Raw genomic sequence first — 22800 nt, 5'->3', positions numbered from 1 at the left:
CGTGTCCGTACCCTACTGACGGAGTACGTGTCCGTACCTTACTGATGGAGTACGTGTCCGTACCTTACTGATGGAGTACGTGTCCGTACCTTACTGATGGAGAACGTGTCCGTACCTTACTGATGGTGTACGTGTCCATACCTTACTGGTAGAGAACGTGTCCGTACCTTACTGATGGAGTACGTGTCCGTACCTTACTGATGGTGTACGTGTCCGTACCTTACTGATGGAGTACGTGTCCGTACCTTACTGATGGTGTACGTGTCCGTACCTTACTGATGGTGTACGTGTCCGTACCTTACTGATGGAGTACATGTCCGTACCTTACTGATGGAGTACGTGTCCGTACCTTACTGATGGAGTACGTGTCCGTACCTTACTGATGGTGTACGTGTCCGTACCTTACTGATGAAGTACGTGTCCGTACCTTACTGATGGAGTACGTGTCCGTACCTTACTGATGGAGTACGTGTCCGTACCTTACTGATGGAGTACGTTTCCGTACCTTACTGATGGAGTACGCGTCCGTACCTTACTGATGGTGTACGTGTCCGTACCTTACTGATGGAGTACGTGTCCGTACCTTACTGATGGAGTACGTGTCCGTACCTTACTGATGGAGTACGTGTCCGTACCTTACTGATGGAGTGCGTGTCCGTACCTTACTGATGGAGTATGTGTCCGTACCTTACTGATGGAGTACGTGTCCGTACCTTACTGATGGAGTAGGCGGCCGCCCAGAAGCCGGTTACAGGTCCGGTCAGGAGCAGCGGTTTGCAGACTGAGAACAGGAAACCCTTCTGTAGGATGATGTGCGCTAAGGTCACGTTCGTGCGCAGCGCGCCGAGGATGCTGAAAATTAATCAATGAATCAATGAATCAATGAATCAATGAATGAATGAATCGATCAATTAATTAATTAATTAATCAATCAATCAATCAGAAAACCTTTCTGTAGGATGATGTGGGCCAGGGTCACGTTCGTGCGCAGCGCGCCGAGGATGCTGAAAATCAATCAATCATTGATCACAGTTTATAATTGCCATAAACAGAGACTAAGAGTGTATGGTATGGTATGGTATATTTGTCCGTACGTTTTTTTGGGGGGGAGGCCACGTCCGCATACATACACAAACACACCGAGAGAGAGAGAGAGAGAGAGAGAGAGAGAGAGAGAGAGAGAGAGAGAGAGAGAGAGAGAGAGAGAAACGCTGATGAAAACATTACTCCCATGGTTCATGGAGGTTAGTGAATGTACCCTGGCCCTTACCTGAACACAGCCAGCCCGGTGTTCCACAGCACCATGGGGAGGCGTAACCGGAAGGGTTCTCGGTGCCTCATGAGGCTTCTCCCGCCGAACACCAGCAGGACTCACGGCACCCAGAACTAAGTTACTAATAGGCAATGTACCCTGGCCCTTACCTGAACACAGCCAGTCCGGTGTTCCACAGCACCAGGGGGAGGCGTAACCGGAACGGTTCTCGGTGCCTCATGAGGCTTCTCCCGCCGAACACCAGCAGGACATACGCTGCGGAGAACACGGCGCTCCACCACCACCGCGCCCGGAACCATCTGTGGAAAGCACAGACGTTTGATATTAAGGACAATAAGCTTAGAGAATTTATTTTCAAAATCCTTCTGATAAGATTCTGCCATATAAACTTTTACTTCATAGATGGAAAATAATAGACTCTACCGGGAATATTTACAGCCCCACATGCAAAATATGTAACACAGAGGAAAACTACACCCACATGTTCATTGAGTGTAACCGGCTACAAGGGTACTGGGAAAGAATTAAGGAACGAATCTTTGTCTCAGATATGGATATAACCACAGAATTAATTTTACTTTGTGATGATTCTAATCTGTACATAACCCTAGCAAAGTATGCAATATTCCTGTCATGGTCTAGATATAAAGATAATCCTTTTTTACTTCATAGACACAATATTCTACAGTTATTCAATGCACTATGTGATTCGGTAATTCCAGTCAATACATAGATCATAGCAAAAATGTGTATTAACGATGATATTATGTTAATGTTATACATGTCCGACACTTTGTACACTTGATTATCGCTGATTGAATAAAATCAATTGGAAACTAGAAAGGTAATATTTGCAAGCAAATACAGAATGTTACCTTCACATGTTGTAGTCTAACACTGGCAACTGTTTTGTTCATTCTTATTTGAACACATTTCTAAATGTAGTGACCCGAGCCCCTCTAGATCTGACATTTGCTACATTATGTAACCGAACACCACATGGTGCCTACTACTTTACCGGTTACCATGGTGACAGCCGTCTGGTCCAGGTCGTTGACCATATTTGTGCGGAAAAGAAGAAGAAGCAAAGCAAAAACAATATGTTCCTTTCTGTGAAGGTAACATAAAAAAAACTCACCGGTGGAACCCCGCCGAGTCGAACCGCTCCTCGAACCCAAACGGTTCCACGAGACTCCGGAGATCCTCGGCCTCGGGAACCGCCATCTTCTCAACGGCGATCGGAGAAGACATCTAGGCTGGAGACAAAAAATGGTTCTACCATGACACCTAAACATATGCAAAGGTGGGGTCACACATGCGTATATATTCAAGTCCGTTTGAGATGCGTATGAAGCTCTTAGTCTCTACCAGGCTCCACAGGCCGCGGGGAAACAGTACAAATTGGACAAATATAGCCTGCCAGATGAGTTAGCTGACCGAGAAGTATGGTTAGCGACCCAGCTAACTCGTCTGACATGTTACCTGTTTACGTTTGTCCAAATTTCTATTATTTTTACAACGATCTGTGAAGGTTGGATGGAGCCCATCCCTCTCCTTCCACTGCCTTTAACCAAGTCAGGTACCCATTTTTACACCTAGGTGGAGAGAGAAAGGGAAGTTGTTGAAAGTGACTTAAGTTTCCAGAAAGAGCACAAGGTCGTCAGCATGATAGGGCTTGAACCCCAGGACCGCTGTCTTCTGTTTGTTTGTTTGTTTGTTTGTTTGTTTTATTAGGATCTCCATTAGCAATACCACCGAGGTGGTACCGCTATTCTTCCTGGAGTCCGAAACTTATATATATATATATATATGTATATACAGTAAAAATGAACATAATCAACAAAACTTATACAACTTGGTAACCAGAAAAGTAACAGAATTAAGTGAGGTGCCTTAAAGTGAACGTGAGAGATCAGAGGTCAAATTAAAACGTCAGAATTATCGTCTGGGATTTGTATGCAGTAGATAAATAGAAATAATGATTAACAAAACATGATTGACTTGAATAAACTGAAAATGCAGATGGTAGTAAGTACCCATGTTCTGTGCCAAACACCCTGAAGTAAGTATTTGCCTCCACCAGGCTGCACAGGTCGTTGTAAAAATAATAGAAATTGGACAAACGTAAACAGGTAACATGTCGGACGAGTTAGCTGGGTCGTTAACCATACTTTTCGGTCAGCTAACTCATCTGACATGTTATGTATTTATATTTGTCCAATTTGTACAATTTTTCCCGCGACCTGTGGAGCCTGGTCGAGACTAAGAGCGTCATACGCACCTCAAACGGACTTGAATATATACGCATGTGTGACCCCACCTTAAGAGTTAAGTTGCGCTACCTGCCCCTCCCCTAAAATATTTACCCCTCGTGGTTTGTAACCACGTGTTCCGAGGCCGTCGTTAGCAGGCTATGACAAGTCTGGTGTGGCTATTCACATGTCTAGTAGTAAGATTTATGTGCTATTGCATCACCACTCGCCCTCCCCCCTAAAATACATATTTACCTTTCGTTGCTTGATGGCCACAAAATTCGTATCACGTACGATGTCCCTCCCCTAGTACCTCTCGTGGTTTTGTAAACGCGCGTGTCCCTTACAATTTTCTTTAATATCATGACTTATGACAAGTCTGGTGACCGTGTGGTCATTAACATATCTTACTGTAGTAAGACTACTGTACTGTTGCGTCACCAACGCCCTCCCCCTAAAATATTGACCGTACCTAGTTCTGTAGCTACCTGTGTCACGTACAACGTTCCGAGGGTACCGCCGACTATGACAAGCCTGGTATGACTATAAGCATCATACACTGTAGTAGTGACACTACTGTACTAGAACTGTTACGTTGCCATTCGCCCTCCCCTAGTATATGTACCTTTTGCGGTTCTGCAGCCACGCGTTATGGACAATGCACCGTCAGCAAGTCTGCTGTGAACAGAAACGCTCCAAGTCAGACCACGTCGCTCCGCCAGTCGGCAAACAGACGCCTGCTCTTGAATTCAAAGAAGGCAACTTTGATTCACACACACACACACAGTGGACTATACTACTACAGTCTGTAAGCTGTACGGAGTAGCCGGTTGGACGAGTCCGGCTCACACATGCGGAGAGCGCTGAGCATACTAACGACTCCAGAGCTCAGTTTGAAACTAGTTCAACCAGTTGTATGCAAGTCACGCTAGGGCCAACGTCCTATAGGCTGCGGTCACACGTGCGAACATGTTCGCAAACAAATCATGCTCCTTGGCCAGTTTAATCATACTCCTGAACCAGTGTTACTGACGAAAAACGACGGATGTTGTCTGACCGTTTCCAAAAACATACAGTTCAATTGCCTGAGTAATTGCCTTTTGGCAAAGCATAAAGTCCTCGGCCAGCTAACTTCTCCGATTTGTACTATTTTTCCAGCGAGCTGTGAAGCCTGGTAGAAGCTTAGAATTCTATACAAACCTCATTAGATTTGAATATATTACGCACGTGTGACGACACCCATACAGCACAGCTGTAGGCGGTTAAAGTGAGTTAAAATACTGGTCACCATACAACGTGCTGGTCTTATATGATGTCTGGAAAGAAAAAAAAAACCTGTAGGGTCAAGGCAAGTGGAATGGGAAGCAAACAAAGCTTTTTTTTATCACGCGAAGAGAGAGGAAACACAGCAAGCTATAAAAAATCACAAAAAACAAGCATATCTTTGAACAGCTTTCTCTCTGGATCATGATGTAAGACTATTAAGAGTGGGTTTGAGAAAACCTACAAACAATGTTGTAAAAAAGTACCTGAAGTCCAGGTACGGAATTGTGTGCGGTTAATCGGATTGTCTGAAATAAGTGTGAACGTAATTGTTTTGAAGCGGCTTGCACGTTGAAGCCGCTTCATTTTTTTTAGTGTGAACGGGGTCTTAGATATGCCGTACAGGATACGTGTGACGTGTGGGCTGTGTGTGCGTGGGTTGACCCCGCTAAATGCGTGTGAACACCTATAAAAGTTATTTAAGGTGGGTTCACACATGCGCGCTATTCAAGTCCGCTTGAGGTACGTATAACGCTCTTAGTCTCTACCAGGCTCCACAGGTCGCGGGAAAAATAGTACAAATTGGACAAACATAGATACATAACATGTCAGATGAGTTAGCTGATCGAGAAGTATGGTTAGCGACCCAGCTAACTCTTCTGACATGTTACCTGTTTACGTTTGTCCAATTTCTATCATTTTTCCAACGACCTGTGGGGCCTGGTGGAGGTAAATACTCCCATGCGCGCCTCATACGGACTTAAATATATACGCACGTGTGACCCTACCTTAAGATATGTCGTACAGGATACGTGTAACGTGTGGGCTGTGTGTGCGTGGGTTGACCCCGCTGCATGGGTGTGAACACTTGTCTATAAAGGTTATTTACATTGCCGGATTGCCTGACCGTTTCCAAAATCATATCCAGTCGCTTATATTAAGTAAATGGAGCTTTTTGGCAAATTATACTCCTCGGTCAGCTAGCTCCTCCAATTTCAACTATTTTTCCGACGACATGTGGAGCCTAAGAATTCTACACGTGCCTCATTAGACTATACATGCACACATGTGACGGCACCCATACAGAAAAGCAGCAGACGGTTGAAATGCTGGTCGCCATACAACGTGCTGTACTCTAATAATGAGTAACGTGTGCCCTGTGTATGTGTATGCGTGGGTTGACCCCGCTGCATGGATGTACATGTGTACACCTGCCTATAAAAGGTATTTACATTGCCGTAAACAACCCACTCCTTCGCCTTTGTACTAAGTGGCACCCACGTCCCATGGTATATTTCTGCAAGTTTGGCATTTTCCGTGTTAAATTAGGACTGCAGCTGAAGTCCATCTTTTTAACCTCCTTTTACTGAAAAGGAGCATCACTGCTTTGAGAACATTGCTAGATCAAGTACAAGTTATAGCATGAACCGAGCAGGTCATTTCAGCTTAAAAAAGGACCAGGGGACTGACAGAAAGCTTGTAGGTAGTTCACTTCAGTTCAGACGCTTTACTCTGTGTACAGAATTGCGTATAAAATCTTTACGACGCAATCTTTACAAGCTAAGTGCATGGACTAACTGTGTCTTTGTGCGAACATGACCTCGATCACCACCCTCCCTGGACCTTGATCTCATTATCTCGCGCGCACTCGCACACACGTGCACGTGTGACACACATACCTGTATCTCTGTCTCTTCCCCACACAGACCATATATGTACTCTTCAAGCAAAGTTAACGTTTTTTGAAGTCGTTTTTATCGGGCTATTTTGTGTTGTATCTTGTTAGGTTTTGACAATACAAGATACAATACAAAATAGAAAGCCCGTTAAAAATGACTTAAAAAAAAACGTTTAAAAAACAGCCGGAGCCAAACCTCTGCCTGGAGAGTAGACAATATGGTCCTCTCAAATACAGCAGCATGTCCGGTGTAATTATAGGCAATTCATCTTGTTCCGTATCATAAAGTTAGCACCCATGACTTCATTTGTTGACTCAAGACGTTTGCTTAACCCATCGAGACGCTGTGAGCTAAGTACAAACAGGGGAGTGGCTCGGCTGATTTTGGTGATGTTTACTCTCCAAGCAGACGTTGGGGGAAAGATCGTAACGATGTCGGACGTCTGGGCCCTTCTCTGAGAGTCAGGGTATAGTCCGGCTATCAGAAAACGTTACAATCTCCCCCCAAACATCTGTTTGGAGGCTAAGGAAGGTTGGAACTAAAGAAACCAAAGGTCGGGTGCTACAAGGTTGGACACGTTCGAACTCGTCAAATTCACACAAGGGCTAATATAGTCTAGTCACAACAACGACGTCTGGGCCCTTCTCTGAAAGTCAGGGAATAGCCCGACCATCACAAAACGTTACAATCTTTCCCCACACTTCTAATTGGAGAGTAAGAAACGTTGAACGCAAAGGTCAGGCACGTTCGAACTCGCCAAAGTCACACAAGGGCTGATATAGTCTAGTCACGACAATGAACACTTTCTACAAAAAATGAAACCTTAGCATGCTTTGAGCGATTCCTTTCTGTTTGCTCATCAAAGTGATGCATTGCAATTGATAAGTAAATTTATGCTCTCTTTTATTTATTAATGTTTGCTGGCGATGTGATCGCCCATGTTCTTGTTGCTTATGTGAGCTGTGCGTTTTGATGTGGTCAGACTGCGTGCAAACGTAGAGTGCTGGCTTCTCTGCGTTGCGTTGTCTAAAATGTTTCATGTTTACGGCGCCAAAGGTTAATAATCTATTTTGTTTTCCTTGTCATTTCAGAAACAAAGTACTATGAATGTATTTATGTTCGCGGGGATCTAATTTTGCGCTAGCGGGAAAGTGGAGTGTTCGCGGTGGTTTTAAGTTCGCGGTAAGACAGCCTCGCAAAAACCGCGAACATTAGACCACCACGAAATTTTCTGTATTTACGTAATTAGACTTTAAACGACTTTCACTTAAAACGTTGGAATCCCACCCCCACCACCCCCCACCCACCCACACACAAACACATAGGTTGTAGTTTGCTTGTGACAAAGATGTAGTGACATGGCGCATTTGTGAAAATATGTCAAACATTTCAGTTTGTTCCACAAGAAAGCGAACAAAATTACTTAAAGACAAACTCTTGAATCTGTACATTTTGCGTATTTTATTTTCAAAGCTCATTTCACAGTAGTCATACAAGCAATTATGAACAATTGTAATGATGATCTTTATTGCATGTACATGCCAGGCGGCTAAATGCAAAAACAACCACACAGGACCCAAAGGATCACATCACCATTCCTGCATGAAATCAAGTACTTAGATATGTCCTGCCTGGACATTGTCCTGCAGTTCCTGTCTATATGTTTTGTGTTGAATAAAGGTTGGATTCATAAGAACATGTAATACTTATAAAGTTAAAAAATGTCCTTTTCTTTAAACTATGATTGAAACAAGCACTCCCTTAAAACTTTCACTTTTCAAGTATATACCTTATAATATTGACATTTACATTTGTATTTGTTCTCCTCAATTGTCTCATCACTTAATCACTTCAGTTACATTTCTTCAAAAATTGAGGCCATGTTGATTTAATTATTTGCATGGATTACATCAGCGCGTGCCAATTTTTATCGATTAAAAATCGATGATGAGCAAATTTATGATGCCCATAGTAATTGCAAACTAAAAATATATTCGAAAACGGATACTGATGTGAAATTTCAAAGTCGATTCCAAAGTCACAGAAGTTGTGAAAGAACAAAAATTGAAGATTCCTTTGTAGGGTATACCATACTACGTTTCAACCTTCCTGCCTACAATATACTTAGATTTAAAAAAAAGGTGCTTTCTCTTAAGCCTCAGTTTAGGGTTCACGGATGATCGATGCTATCCAAACAATTGAGTCAGCATGGCCCAAAGATATAAATTGACAGGTTGGTGCAGCTGTAGTTGACCAACTGTCGTGGTAACAAAATGCTGTTAACATACTATTAGATCATTCTATAGAACTGCAATAAACATGTAATTAAAACTTAATATGCTTGATAGATTCCATATTTTTTGTCATTAAAAAGTCTCCATAGTGGGATCTTGTACACATATTTTGTAACGTTAATTCTCTTAATATTCATTTCCACATCTAATGCCTACCACTACAACAAAATTGCTTTGGTTTCTCATTTGATGTACATGTATATGAAATCAAAATTAAACAGTTACTGTACAATCAAATCATACAAATCAAATGAATACAGAAATAGTTATGACCACTATCGTTACAATACCAAAAAGCTCACATCCATTCAGAAACATGTGGTAATAATTACCAATAATTATACCATTTAACTGCCAAGCCCGGATATATCCGGCACATATACATGCCCTGTGTGCCGCACCTGGATATATCCGGAAGTTAGGAACTTCTGCCTTGTCCTTTTTTTTTAGGTCAGCGGCCAACCTAGGTACTGATAGTATTTTATAGGGCTGAAACTCTGGTAGTTTAAGAAATAGCTGATCGATAACTTACATCTCCAACAGCTTCTGTGGTACATTCAGTTTTTCAAACCTAAATTGTCCATACCTTACACAGAATGACAAAACACTCTGGCTTGTTGATGGTTAGTGACAGTACACAGGAAGGCCGTACGCTAAACTTTTAGTCGCAGTTATGGTCCCATAATTGTAAGCCCATAAAGAAACAAAATCGCCAAGTATGTAAGGTACTGTTGAAATTTCACCGAACTTTAAGATCTCTTGATAATTTACCTTTGTAGGGTGTGCATTTAAAGTCTATTTTTCTTAATGCAGCTTCAAAGTATCACCTAGTGTCCGACTAGCATCCTACAACCTGTAGTTTTAAACTTAAGTCTCTACAAAACACGGACTACTTTCTAAAACGTCGATGAAGGTAAAATATTCAGGTAATAAACTAGGCTAGGTAACAACTAACAGTTTCTTTTTTGAATTCAGATGTTGGTCAAGTCGCAGACGAAAGACAGCAGCGGATGCTGTCTGAACCATCTAACCGTTTCCAAACTCATATTGATTAATTAATTTCTAGTTTAGTAATAGGCACATAGTGATTAATTTTGCCCATTCAGAATGTTTTTGGTTTGGTTTGGTTTATTTAGATCTCCATTAGTGATTATTCACTAGTCTTCCTGGAGACCATATTAAAACAATGCAAAAATAATAGCAACAGAATGTTTGAGCCTAAAAATGTACAAGCTATTTTCTTGACCTTCCATTGGAATTTTCATACTATGCCTGGCTTATTTGAATCCCTGTCGTTGGTCTCTGTATAGATGCCTGCCAACCACACATTAATCCCTAGGCAGTGTATTACTAACATTGTAGGATCTTTGTGGTTTTTCAATAACTTGTTACTATGCAATCGTCACCAATCTTTATCTTCAGCAGCTGACCTTAAGGTAACAAGCCAACTGAAGCCAAATTTAATCACACAACAGTTGTTGTTCCATGAATGATGTAAGACAAAGCGTTGGATACGGCTGCTGTACGTGTGGTATACGTACTATTAGGGTTGCATAATAATTTGTTGAATGGGTTCACATCTACATGTACATCCGTTTCAAGATGTCAATCCTGTTTAAGTTATAGTGACAATGACAATGAACTTTATCGCATATTCTCGCCTAACATGGGCTTAAAGTATAAGTGTAAAGAGGTTACATTTTATATCATCTAAAATTAGAGTCTCTTCTTATAACAAAATGAGTACATGGTAGACTTAGCTTTAATGTTAATCCTCTGGCAGAAACATACCTTTCAAACCACTCAGAATAGCTTCAGCTGTCACCTTCTGGTCCGGAGCTCGTGTAGAATCCCTCAGGTTGCTGTTGTGTAGGGTGCGGCCGTCGGTAGCTGGTCCGTAATGGCAGAAGCTCGTGTAGAATTCCCCAGGTTGCTGTTGTGTAGGGTGCGGCCGTCGGTAGCTGGTCCGTAATGGCAGAAGCTCGTGTAGAATTCCCCAGGTTGCTGTTGTGTAGGGTGCGGCCGTCGGTAGCTGGTCCGTAATGGCAGAAGCTCGTGTAGAATTCCCCAGGTTGCTGTTGTGTAGGGTGCGGCCGTCGGTAGCTGGTCCGTAATGGCAGAAGCTCGTGTAGAATTCCCCAGGTTGCTGTTGTGTAGGGTGCGGCCGTCGGTAGCTGGTCCGTAATGGCAGAAGCTCGTGTAGAATTCCCCAGGTTGCTGTTGTGCAGGGTGCGGCCGTCGGTAGCTGGTCCGTAATGGCTCAGGCTGTTGTTGTGCAGGGTGCGGTTGTCGGTATCTGGTCCGTAATGGCAGAAGCTCGTGTAGAGTACCCCAGGCTGTTGTGCAGGGTGCGGCCGTCGGTAGCTGGTCCGTAATGGCAGAAGCTCGTGTAGAATTCCCCAGGTTGCTGTTGTGCAGGGTGCGGCCGTCGGTAGCTGGTCCGTAATGGCTCAGGCTGTTGTTGTGCAGGGTGCGGTTGTCGGTAGCTGGTCCGTAATGCCCCAGGCTGTTGTTGTGCAGGGTGCGGCCGTCGGTAGCTGGTCCGTGACGGCTCAGGCTGTTGTTGTGCAGGGTGCGGTTGTAGGTAGCTGGTCCGTAATGCCCCAGGCTGTTGTTGTGCAGGGTGCGGCCGTCGGTAGCTGGTCCGTGACGGCTCAGGCTGTTGTTGTGCAGGGTGCGGTTGTCGGTAGCTGGTCCGTAATGCCCCAGGCTGTTGTTGTGCAGGGTGCGGCCGTCGGTAGCTGGTCCGTGACGGCTCAGGCTGTTGTTGTGCAGGGTGCGGTTGTAGGTAGCTGGTCCGTGATGGCGTGTGGTAAACAAGCCGGGATTAGTCTCACCTACAAGGCGGGGCTGATTGTCTGGAGCCAGCTGCTATTCAAATTATAAAAACATTAATGCTGATGATGAAATTTCTAATTATCACGCATGTTTCAAAAGTCAGGTCAAAGTGTATTGCACAAGAATAAGTTACAATGTGAGGAAATACGTTTTATAGGACTACGGCCTTGTTGAATTAATCTAGTACAGTATGTACGAAGATCCAAAGCTATGCAATATTGATGGCAGACACAATTTGGGGGTGTTGCATGTATACCTCATAGCTTCATATGATGTTCGTAATTTGTTATTTTACGTTCTTTTTGAGTAGTTTTTTTTGCACGTAGGGCACAGTCTCCGACTTGCTGGTATATGATCGTGTGACTTAAAAAAAATTCCAGACAGATATGCAACAATTCTGATCATGTATTTTGTTTTATTTTACAAACTTATGTAGGCCGGGTGTTTGTTGATCTTTATTTCAGGCTTGGTTCACCCAAGCAAGACCAACTTTCGATGTGTTTTTTTTTTCGCTCAAGTTTATCACAGAGCTGGTATAAAAGAAAGTAAACAAGTCGCAAAACATGAGCGGAGCATCTTACACAAGAAGAAACTCCTAAAGAGTAGCAGACATGGAATTTCAAGATGATAACTAAGACATCTGGCATGAACTTATTCCTTTTTGCCCCCTAGAGGGGTAAGACATGTTGAAGACGTTGACAAAGAGAAGGTAACTTAAAACAGTAAGTACGTCTTTTTATTCCTCCTTGTTCCTTTGAGACATTAAGACGAAGGAGTGTAGAAGAAGGAAGAGGAGGTGATAACTTAAGACATATGGAATGCCCTTATTCCTTCTTGCTCCTTGTAGACCTGGAGACGTAAGACTTGTGGAAGAAATTGACGAAGGAGACGGTGTACATTAAGACAGTTTGCATGTCCTTGTTTCTTCTTGCTTCTTGTAGACCTGGAGACGTAAGATTTGTAGAAGCACGTTGACGAAGAGAAGGAGGTAAATTAAGACACTTGACATGTCCTTATTCCTTCTTGCTCCTTGAAGATCTGGAGACGTAAGACTTGTGGAAGAAGTTGACGAACAGAAAGAAGTAGCTCCCGTACATCAGACCGGTTAAGAGCGAATCAAACAGCGACCAATCACAGGGCTCCCCCGCCCGGAACGCCAGGTGGGCAACAACGGCAATAAGCAGACCTGGGGGAGACAGCAACATGGCCTTGAGTAACAAAACACTTTGTAAGCACAATAAGCTGTTCAATCCGTCTTTTACAACCTCCTACGCAGGAACATCCAACAACCAAACTGCGTGTCTGGATGTACCCTGCTCTTTCAACCGTCACTCTTAGTTCCTGTGGACGTCCCCCCAAACCAGCTGTCAGCCAATCAGAGAAGAGGCCACTCAGTTTTCAAAAGGGGCTTCGCATATATAATAGTAAGCTCATTAATATTTATAAGCAGGGCGGTCAGGAACTAAGGGTGACGGTTGAAAGAGCAGGGTACATCCAGACAGGCGGTTTCGCTGTTGGATGTCCCTGCGTAGGAGGATGGTCTTTTAGTGTACCGAGCTGTTATTGGGCGAGCTTCTGTATTCAGTAAATCTGTGGGCATAGAGTGGGCATCAACAGCAATCAACAGATCTGTGACAGTGTGAGAGTCAGCAACATGGACACTATTAAAACACTTGTCCTGGGTACACACGGCATGGGGCATGCCGTTTGATACATTGCGTTTCATCGTGTAGTACCGAGTTAAGTTGAACGTATCTATGCTTGAAACGTTAAGGTATTCTAAAAACCAGCAGGTAAAATGCTTGATGACGTATTTGACACACACTCGCGCACACATGCACACACACACATGTACACACTTAAACGCGCACACATGCATACATAAATACATATAACTTTATTGCACAACAATTGTACGAGGTACAAAGTATGGCATCTACATAACTACAGTGCTATAACTTAACTTAGGGCTTATCTAACTAATACAGGAGTTGTAGTATGGGATAAGTTTCTTACAATCATTGGAGGCTTTTACAATCATTTGGGGAATTTCTAATGTCAAAACCTTCTTTGATATATTTTCCTATATCTGCCATGCAGGGATTGTCACATGTCATTATGTATCTGAATTTACACTTCAGGTCCATTTGGATAAATCCTTGTGTACAAAATGACAGCCTTCTGTATAGAGAATTGCGTATATCGGAATATTTGGGACATACAACCATAAAGTGATATTCGTCTTCGATTAGCTCTGGACAGAATGGACAAACCCTCTGGTCAATAGGGATTTTTTGGAATCTTCCGGTTTCTATATTTAATTTGTGACAGCCAATTCTGAGTTGTGTGATTGCCCTACGAACGTCAAGGCTCTTTATGGTTGAAATGTAATTTTCTTGCTTGTAATGCTTGTTCAATGTAGAAAGAGATGAGAGTTTGGAATTGTTTCGAATAGAGGAATGCCAATTTTGCACGTATATATCTTGTAAACGTTGTCGTAACTGAGTGGTGATTGTGTCTATGTGGTATGACCTCGGGTTCAGCCATATGTGTCCAAAGCCTTGGTAGTTGAGGATATTTTTTACGTGGACAATCCAATCATGTTCTCCGAATGAAACAGTATTGTATGCCTCACGAAGAAGGGCATCTTCGGGCAGATTAACTAAACGATGCCAATATTTCACAAGTTGCATTTCTGCATCAATCCTAGCTAAATACATACACACGTACATACACACATACATGCATGTACACACTCACTCAAACACATGCAAATATACATAAACACACACACACATGCACACACACACACACACACACACACACACATACACACACTCATTTGCACACTCACTCAAACACACACTTGTTAAGCTTATATCATATAATCTGTAGCATTTATGAGCGCCTACCTGCGACCATCTGCACGATCTGCAGCAGAGTGATGACCATAGACAGGCCTTTGGGTAGCCGGAAACCCGCGGCCCGGACCGCGTAGTACGAGTACATCAGGGAGTGGATGCAGAAGTTCATCGCGCCGTAGTATCTGGGGAAACCAACAGAAAAAATGCAAAGCAAAGCAATTGGATTGGGACACCAAAACGACACGTGTTTGTCAAACAATATGTTCGAGGATAGGTGAGACGGTTCTTACCTGGCAGGTGCGACCAGGTATGCCAGCCCGTACCAGCTGTAGATGCAGGTGAGACAGTTCTTACCTGGCAGGTGCGACCAGGTATGCCAGCCCGTACCAGCTGTGCTGTATATGCAGGTGAAGTGTTTCTTACCTGGCAGGTGCGATCAGTTCGTACCAGCTGTATATACAGGTGAGACAGTTCTTACCTGGCAGGTGCGACCAGGTATGCCAGCCCGTACCAGCTGTAGATGCAGGTGAGACAGTTCTTACCTGGCAGGTGCGACCAGGTAGGCCATCCCGTACCAGCTGTAGATACAGGTGAGACGGTTCTTACCTGGCAGGTGCAACCAGGTAGGCCAGCCCGTACCAGCTGTAGATACAGGTGAGACGGTTCTTACCTGGCAGGTGCGACCAGGTGTGCCAGCCCGTACCAGCTGTAGATGCAGGTGAGACAGTTCTTACCTGGCAGGTGCGACCAGGTGTGCCAGCCCGTACCAGCTGTAGATACAGGTGAGCACGTGGTGGTACCAGTGGAGGAAGATGAGTGGCCGTTTCCTCAGCACGATGAAGGACGTGTCGCCGAACTCCACCAGCTGGGGATCATGGGAAGATACATGTTTACACTCACGTGATCATGACGTAAGCATCGTCCGCCATGATGGATGGTTAAACGCGGAATTAGCAGATGAATTAGAATTTGCATTATGTAATCGTAGTTGCGTAATAATGACATGATAAATAAACACTTTTACGCAGATGCATAGCAGCGCTGACGTCAGAGCAAATACCATATAAGGGCATGAAGACACAACCAACAATAGGATGACAATGATTTAGTTCTAGTCTACAATGGAAGACATTGTGTGTAAATGTAGCATATTCCGTAAAACAGTTCACGTATGAGTGATAATGGATAATGTAATGTGTAAAGAGTGTGGCCTCTTCCGCTATTCTGTCAATAGTGTGCCAAAAGCACACAGATTTTGGTTGTTAATGTCCACATGTGCGTGTCAACATTTGCTATAAGAACCGTAGTTGTCTTCTTTTTTTTTCAATGCGTAAAAGATAGAAGTAGACGACTGTAAGTTACAGTATCAATTTGGAACACTTAGGTTTCCTAGCATCATAGACATGCATAGATACCAAGGTATCTGAAATCCATTAGATTTTAGAGAGATGGCCGTGCGATCTGTGTACTCAGCACTCGAAGAGTCTATCAAGAGTTTATTCATTAGTCATCATTGCTTACAAGCACCCCGGCTTGCCGGTTGTAGCCCGGGTACCATTCCATTCATGTAAGGATCCCCGGAAGCAATCGGATGGTACCCAAGCTATGTCGGTTGGTCTGCTGTTCTGTTGTGTTCTTCTTCCGATAATGTCCATCTGCCAAGAATATCCATCTGCTGACCACTACAACTAATGTATGATCTAGATCAAGACTTAAAACATTATAGAGGCGTCTATAAGCAAATAAAGTATTTCCCTGTGTATCACCTTGCTGAAGATGTAGAGCGCTGACCAGAGCCCGGTGACAGGGCGGGTGTAGTGCTGTTCACACACGGACCGGAGGAACCCCTGGTGCCGTACGGTGTACAGGAGAGGGGGGACGTACCGCAGGGCGCCAACAGTACTGTATAAACAACACCAAGACCGGTTGTATTTAGTTCACCTGAAGATTGTATCTCACTGCACTTTGGACACCGGTGCGGCACTGCGGGGCTGGAAACATTACTCAACGAATGTCAGGGATAAAGAACGAATTTTCTTCCGTTTTGTGTATTTTGTTGTCTTCTAAGTCATGCTAAGATTACGTATTACTCCAGAACCCCACAGTGCCGCACCGGTGCCCCAAGTGTAGTGAGGTAGTGAGAACCTTAAGTTAGCACCGAATGGCAGCCACTCAAGACCCTTGCAATTTCGCCCCTCCTTTTGTAAGCTCCTCACAATTTAACCCATGGCTGCGAAGAGAGAGTAGTCGGCCAACTTAATAACCATAAGAAAACCACAACAAGACCTTAGCATGTCATTAGCATAAGATATAAAAAAGTTCAACTGAAATGCCAAGAAAAGTTGCCAACGGGCCAGAAATTGGTCGTGACCTTCGTCTTCCTTAGTCCTACTCACAGACTAATATGATCACAATCCATCAAGAAGTCTCGACGAAAGGTACCGTTAAGCCCCCTTTACAAATCAAGAATTCAGCTCGGCCGAGTTGTCAGCGATCTCTAAATAACGAGGAGGTATGACCCTGATATCGACAAAGAAACTCTGCGATTTGTTCGTAGACATCAGAGTCATGCCTCCTCGTAATTTAGAGCTCGCTGACAACTCGGCCGAGCTAAATTCTTGATTTGTAAAGCCGGCTTAACGATGAAAGGTCGGCCATATTTAAGATCGACAGAGGGTTGCGCGTATTTTTCACCTGAAAACCGTCCCTATCACATATAAGCCATACTTTTGTACCTTGTACAATTGTTACGCAATAAAGTTATTATCATAAGCGAGGCTCGGGCGATTGCCGCAGACTCGTCGTCCGCTTGATTATCGCGCAATGTGACATATGGCTATAAAGAAAACATTGCGGGGAAATCGATCCTCTGTGTTTTTAGGGGACTCCCGGCGGTATCTTATATTACTGTAAGTAATTCCTGACGGCATCAGGGGACGTCAATAACACCACTTTAAAAGACAGCAAAACATATTTACAGCATTCCAGATAAGTCTATTTCTGGCAAAACAAAGCCGCTGGCTCGATACCCGAACAATACCTGAAGAATACAATGAAAGAGCAGTATTTGAAAATCACAAACATTCGGCATAGAACTACCATTGCTAAACTAAGAATCAGTTGCCACCGACTGCGAATTGAATCGGGAAGGCACAGCCGCACTCCTCTAGAACAAAGAATCTGCCAATTTTGTACCTCAAACATGGTAGAAGATGAAGTGCACTTCACTGTTGATTGCGATATGTATGTGAATGATAGAAATACTCTATTTAGTTATATAGAAAGTAGATTCCCTCATTTTAGACACATGAGTAGCACTGACAAGTTTATATTTCTCATGCGTTTTGACAAACCGACAATAGCGAAACCCATACAGTCCTACATTTTCACTATTACCAAGAAGCGAGAAGAAGCCGAACTTTTGTGTTAGACTAGATTTGTGACACTTTTATGTATGTATATATCCTGACTTGTTGTGACCTGTACTTAGCCCGGTTGGGCAAAATTATACAATAAAGGTCTTCATTCAATACGTACCCGAACAGTGCCGTGGACTGGATTTTACATCATTTACGACCACTTCTTCTTCTGAATTACTACTTATTTCCTTTCTAATTCATACTGTCTAAAGGCCCCCTCTCACTTGACGTGCGGCACGCTTGCGGCATTGCTGCGTTCGGAAGATGCTCAACGAATTTCAGAGATAAAGAACGAATTTTCTTACTTGTTGTGTATTTTGTGGTCTTATATGTCACACTTTTACGTATTGCGCAATATCTGAATTATAACAAATCGGAGAAAATAACAAAACAGTACCGCAGTGAACGAACGCAGCAATGCCGCAAGCGTGCCGCACGTCAAGTGAGAGGGGGCCTTAATACTTCCTATGGCAGCAAGGAGTGCCGAGAATTTTAAAAGAATGCAAAACACGTTAAACTCAACCTGATGATATATCTATACACCCGTTTGTTACTTCTTTCCTTTCAGCTTGTTTATACCTGCAGTAGACCTTGATAAGTCGCCGTACTTTTGCCGTGTCAATAAAGAATACCCTAACACATGTACAGAATGTAGAGGTGAGATGTTCTAGATACGTCTATTTCCGGCAAAACATTGCCCTAAGCTAGGAACAGGGCAGTGAACTTCATTCAATAGCATTTACAATCATTGGCAATATATTACATTTTTCTTTCAAGACACAGATTTTTAAAAACGCTGCAAAGCATATCTACAGAAGATAGATGTTATGAATAGGCCCAGCTATTTCTGGCGAAACCTTGCCCCGGGCTAGGGATACCTGAACAATACCTGTACCTGAACAGCGCCATCGCCAGGTTCCACAGAACCAAGGGGAGCCGCAAGCGGAACGGCTCTCGGGCCCTCATGAGCCTCCTGCCGCCGAACACCAGCAGGACGTACGCTGCCGAGCAGGGGAAGCACCACGGCCAGATCGTCTTGAACCACCGTTGTAAACTCACAGCGTCGACCCCGGCCTCAAACTGCGTTAGAGGAAAGGGGAACGGTATATCCGACTCGTTAAGCGAAGCCATGTTCTAGCGGCGTGGTTTGACCGGCGTGCAGGTGTGTTATGTGGCGAACATGTGGCCGGGACAACTTAGCCTTGGTGCCAGACTGTTTCCAGGGTCTCTACAGGCTAGCTCCTCGGCTCCAGGGTTAACTTGCTCCGAGGAAATTCGACCGCAGGCCCGCGTGCGTTTATACTTAGGCTGTATGGCCAGCCAAAGGATATAGCCTAAGGGGTCGGTATCGCCATGGCCTATCGCGGAGTCTGGGAGCCAGGCTATAACAACATTGCGTCAAAGTTTACTAAGGCCTGACGTCATGTCTCGCGCTTTCACTATGGAGACGGGAGGGGGTTTTCAGCGAGCTGGGTCAAAACAAGCCGTGGCGCCGGAGGGATTTGTGTGACTGGGCGTCGGCTCGATCAAACTGACTCACTGTTCTTATTATAGTCTGAACCTTTACCAGAGTTCAAACATTCCAAAATAACATACCCAGTAACTGTTCATTAGGGCGTTATCCGGGACACTGAAGGCCCCCATACACAGCCTAATAAGTGTGGTCAAAAGTCGCCGGCGTGTGCGCTAGAGGTCACCCTGACCCTTTGTCCTACCGAATGTTCTGTTCACGCTTTCTTCACGTGAAGACAACCTTGCCAGCACGTGGTACGTAGTTCATTGGGACTTACTAAACCAAGGTAAATACATTCCCCTTGTACATAGTTTAAAGCCCCTGTCACAAATCAAGAATTGGCCTCGCTGTGTTGGCGAGCTCCGAACGGGGAAATTTTCGGCCGAAGAACGACAGACTTTTATCGAGTTAGTCAATTGTCCCTTTGTCCATGTCTAAGAGATGCTACCATTTTATGGGGAAATATATAATCACATTAGTGTAGGTTGGACGTCGCCCGAGCCCCGCCAAATTGGTGACGGTACAGATTTTCAGCGAAATATACGGTCGACGATCGGGCGATTTTGAAATTCGGCGAGCTCTTTCAGATCTTCAAATTGGGCTGACGCTCGCCTGAATTGTGACGCAGGCTCATAGGACTTCACTAAACAGTCGCACCTGACAAGTGGTCACCATAAAGTGCCCACATCAAAAAGTGCCCACAATTGCTTGGAGTTCCGATACAGTATAATGGAATCTCGTACTTATCAATGACCAAGTTACAAATTACCAAGTATATCTACCAATGGCAAGGTGGTCATTATGTAGAGATTGTCACTAGAACAGGTAACTTTGACTGCATACCGATGACAAGGTGGATCTGATATATAGTTTGTCAGTTACAAATTATCACATATCCTACATAGCTTGTCGCCTCGTTCAGCCAGATATTTTCTGAGCTTGCTTACCTCCCACACATAGAAAATATACTACATATGAGCAGTGGAGCCACAGAAGAAATAGGGTCTCTTGAAAAAAAAATCGCTTGGATTTTTCGTGAACTTTTGTACTTAATGCGGTTTAGCGACCACCTCTGAGGAACGTTCTTTACTTATGGAGCTTAATTCCTAATAACGGTGGACTTTGTGGAGAGGCGCGTACAATGCAGTTGCTGAGCTATTGTGTACGAATCAAAGTACACTGGACAAAGAAGAAAGAAATATTTGCAGCTTTCTATAGAAAAGGCAAACAGGTGCGCCTGACTACGATCACAGCCCTTGTCTATGTATTTGTTTGGTGACAAAACGGCCTCATGTGTCATGTTTATGGTGTATTTGCTTTACGCCACGCGGCGTTAGTCAGCGATTCTAGTCTCTCAAGTCTGTAGACACGTTCACATGCACAAAGGTCAAAGCCCAATCACTCTACAGAACGTGGGACAGTTCATTAACCACTGCCTTCAAAGAAGAAGTCAAACCCGACAATAGTATACATTGTATCATATAGTTGATTAGACATTAGTGTTATGTACTTACTTTACTTACTTTATCCTTCCGCTTATGCCTGGGGGGGCGTCGCGGGGAGATGTAGGCATCTGTCTCGAGCCAGGTGTGTAGCCCCCAGAAGAGTCAGGCCATGTGCACGGACAGTCTCTGCCACTCCCTCTGTCCACCTGCGGCGTGGTCTTCCTCTTGCCCTGACACCTGAGTGCCTGGTTGTGTAGGCTCGTAACGCTGGCTGCGTGGTTGGCAATCTCATCAGGTGGCCAAACCACTGCACTCTCTGCTTGGCGATGAACTGTAAGACAGGTTTGGTTCCCACCAACTCTCTAACCACTTCATTCCTCAACCTGTCTCTCTTTGTTTTGCCAGCTGCTCTTCTCAGGACCCTCATCTCACAGCTTGTGAGTTTCCTCTCCTGTGCTCTGTTCAGGGTCCAGGTTTGACACTGGTTTGACACTAGTGTTATGTATCACACTATTTTCTAGTCTTTAAGACTATACATGCAATTAGCCTTCGGGCATGATTACCTCCATGAAATGTCATGGAGGTTATATTTTACCCAGCGTTTGTGTGTGTGTGTGTGTCTGTCTGTCTGTCTGTTAACAAGATAACTCAAGAACGGCTGGATGGATTAGTTTCATACTTGGTGTGTTGGTGGGGTGCGATGAAAGCTAGAAGTGATTAGATTTTGGGCCCCCTAGCGGCTTCCCTTGGTACTGCAGCGCAACTTCCGGTTTTGCTATCTCGTGTTCTGAACACGCTATGGTTACGATTTTTGAGTGTTAGATAGCTCTTGTGCTCAGGAATAAGTGACATAAGTTTTGGCCGTGCGTCTGCTACTGAGTCACGTTACTCCCTCAGGAACAGCGACCACCTGACATCTGAACTCACTAAGTCCACCAGAGGACAGAAAACATTCATCTACAGAGCAACAGCACTCTGGAACACTCTCCCTACTGCTACTCGCACAGCCACCTCCACTGCTTCTTTCAAAAGAAAACTGTGGGAATGTCTAGGCAACCCTTACGCATGGTAAATTAGTCATACACGTGTATATACAGACCCTGACCTCTCATTGCAAATATTGTTGTCGATGATATGATGTTATATACTCCATTTTAGATGATATGTAAGTTATCCTACACCATGTACATACAAATGTTCTTTTTTTTTTAATTTGTATTGTTTATGTGTTTGTCAGCAGGGCTAGCCCTTTGTAATAGCCATAGGCTAGTTGGGCAGCCCTGGCTGTGTGTTCGGTGCAGCCAAACCAATAAATAAAATAAATAAGTTTTGGCCCCCTACCGACTAGTTTTGGGATAGCAGGGGCATTTTTGTCAAAAACTTCTGAAGAGGATAACTCAAGAAGGGAACAATGGATTTTCATGATTTTTGGTATGTTTTTGTAAATAAAACAATTTAATACCCCAGGTCTCCGTGTCACTCACTGTACCTAACGTCACGCTCATATTCATTGTACGACTTGCCAATTCTCAGTAAGGCGATGTGGGAACCGACCTTTGACCAGGACCTCAGGTCCAAGAATCCGCGTTGCGGCATGCTTGACAATGTTCCCAGTGTTTGGCTATCCACCGTAGCGAACTGATCACGATAGATCCAGTGGGCATTAGGGCTGGGTATCGGTACAAAACCGTTTTTTTCTTATTGGACCGGTGTGACAGCGATTTCGCCCCCCCCCCGTGATCTCGCCCCCCCGGGGGCGAAATCACTAGCGATCTCGCCCTCCCCGGCTAGTGATCTCGCCCCCCTACCTCGCCCCCCTTTAGCGATTTCGCCCCCCCCCAAAAAAAACGGGTTTACATGACATTTTAGAAGTTGATTGGTATAAATCACAAAATGCAGTTTCAGAATGATATAAGTACACAAGTTTGATACATAACTCAATTCATAGTATCAATATAAC

At 44.1% G+C, this 22800-nt stretch overlaps 3 protein-coding genes across 3 annotated transcripts in view; all 3 read right to left on the bottom strand.

Moving 5' to 3' along the window:
- The window catches only part of LOC118422001 (elongation of very long chain fatty acids protein 6-like), a 7582-nt gene extending 3093 nt beyond the window's left edge, over positions 1 to 4489 (bottom strand). Inside the window, exons 1-4 of the mRNA XM_035829504.1 lie at positions 4151 to 4489; positions 2412 to 2529; positions 1423 to 1572; positions 714 to 852 (exon numbers count right to left, since the gene is read on the bottom strand). Of these exons, the coding sequence (XP_035685397.1) occupies positions 714 to 852; positions 1423 to 1572; positions 2412 to 2524 (402 nt within the window). The 5' untranslated portion in view covers positions 2525 to 2529; positions 4151 to 4489. The remainder of the gene's footprint in view (positions 1 to 713; positions 853 to 1422; positions 1573 to 2411; positions 2530 to 4150) is intronic.
- Positions 4490 to 11663: 7174 nt separating this feature from the next.
- LOC118420714 (elongation of very long chain fatty acids protein 6-like) lies at positions 11664 to 19307 on the bottom strand. The gene is made up of 5 exons (XM_035827669.1): positions 18778 to 19307; positions 16230 to 16365; positions 15198 to 15328; positions 14512 to 14645; positions 11664 to 12785 (listed from the first exon to the last, which is right to left on the bottom strand). The coding sequence occupies exons 1-5, from the start codon at positions 19011 to 19013 to the stop codon at positions 12613 to 12615; spliced, it is 810 nt and encodes a 269-aa protein (XP_035683562.1). The 5' UTR covers positions 19014 to 19307; the 3' UTR covers positions 11664 to 12612.
- Positions 19308 to 20931: 1624 nt separating this feature from the next.
- On the bottom strand, positions 20932 to 22436 carry LOC118422000. Its single transcript, XM_035829503.1, has 2 exons — positions 22330 to 22436; positions 20932 to 21298 (listed from the first exon to the last, which is right to left on the bottom strand). The coding sequence occupies exons 1-2, from the start codon at positions 22434 to 22436 to the stop codon at positions 20932 to 20934; spliced, it is 474 nt and encodes a 157-aa protein (XP_035685396.1).
- Positions 22437 to 22800: the final 364 nt, after the last annotated feature.

The sequence above is a fragment of the Branchiostoma floridae genome, chromosome 8 (assembly GCF_000003815.2).
Source record: "Branchiostoma floridae strain S238N-H82 chromosome 8, Bfl_VNyyK, whole genome shotgun sequence".
NCBI classification, from domain to species: Eukaryota; Metazoa; Chordata; class Leptocardii; order Amphioxiformes; family Branchiostomatidae; genus Branchiostoma; species Branchiostoma floridae.
Note: the sequence above shows the minus strand (reverse complement) of the source record. Positions and strands in the feature narration are given on the sequence as shown.

What these genes read in the sequence shown, in the direction of transcription:
- LOC118422000 (XM_035829503.1), bottom strand. Translation starts at nt 22,436, where the DNA reads ATGCCGCAACGCGGATTCTTGGACCTGAGGTCCTGGTCAAAGGTCGGT. An exon ending in GAATATGAGCGTGACGTTAG is followed by an intron (nt 21,299 to 22,329) that starts GTACAGTGAGTG and finishes GACCCTGAACAG; the next exon opens with AGCACAGGAGAGGAAACTCA.
- LOC118420714 (XM_035827669.1), bottom strand. Translation starts at nt 19,013, where the DNA reads ATGGCTTCGCTTAACGAGTCGGATATACCGTTCCCCTTTCCTCTAACG. An exon ending in CGCTCTACATCTTCAGCAAG is followed by an intron (nt 15,329 to 16,229) that starts GTGATACACAGG and finishes CATGATCCCCAG; the next exon opens with CTGGTGGAGTTCGGCGACAC. An exon ending in CACCTGGTCGCACCTGCCAG is followed by an intron (nt 14,646 to 15,197) that starts GTAAGAACTGTC and finishes TGGTTTCCCCAG; the next exon opens with ATACTACGGCGCGATGAACT.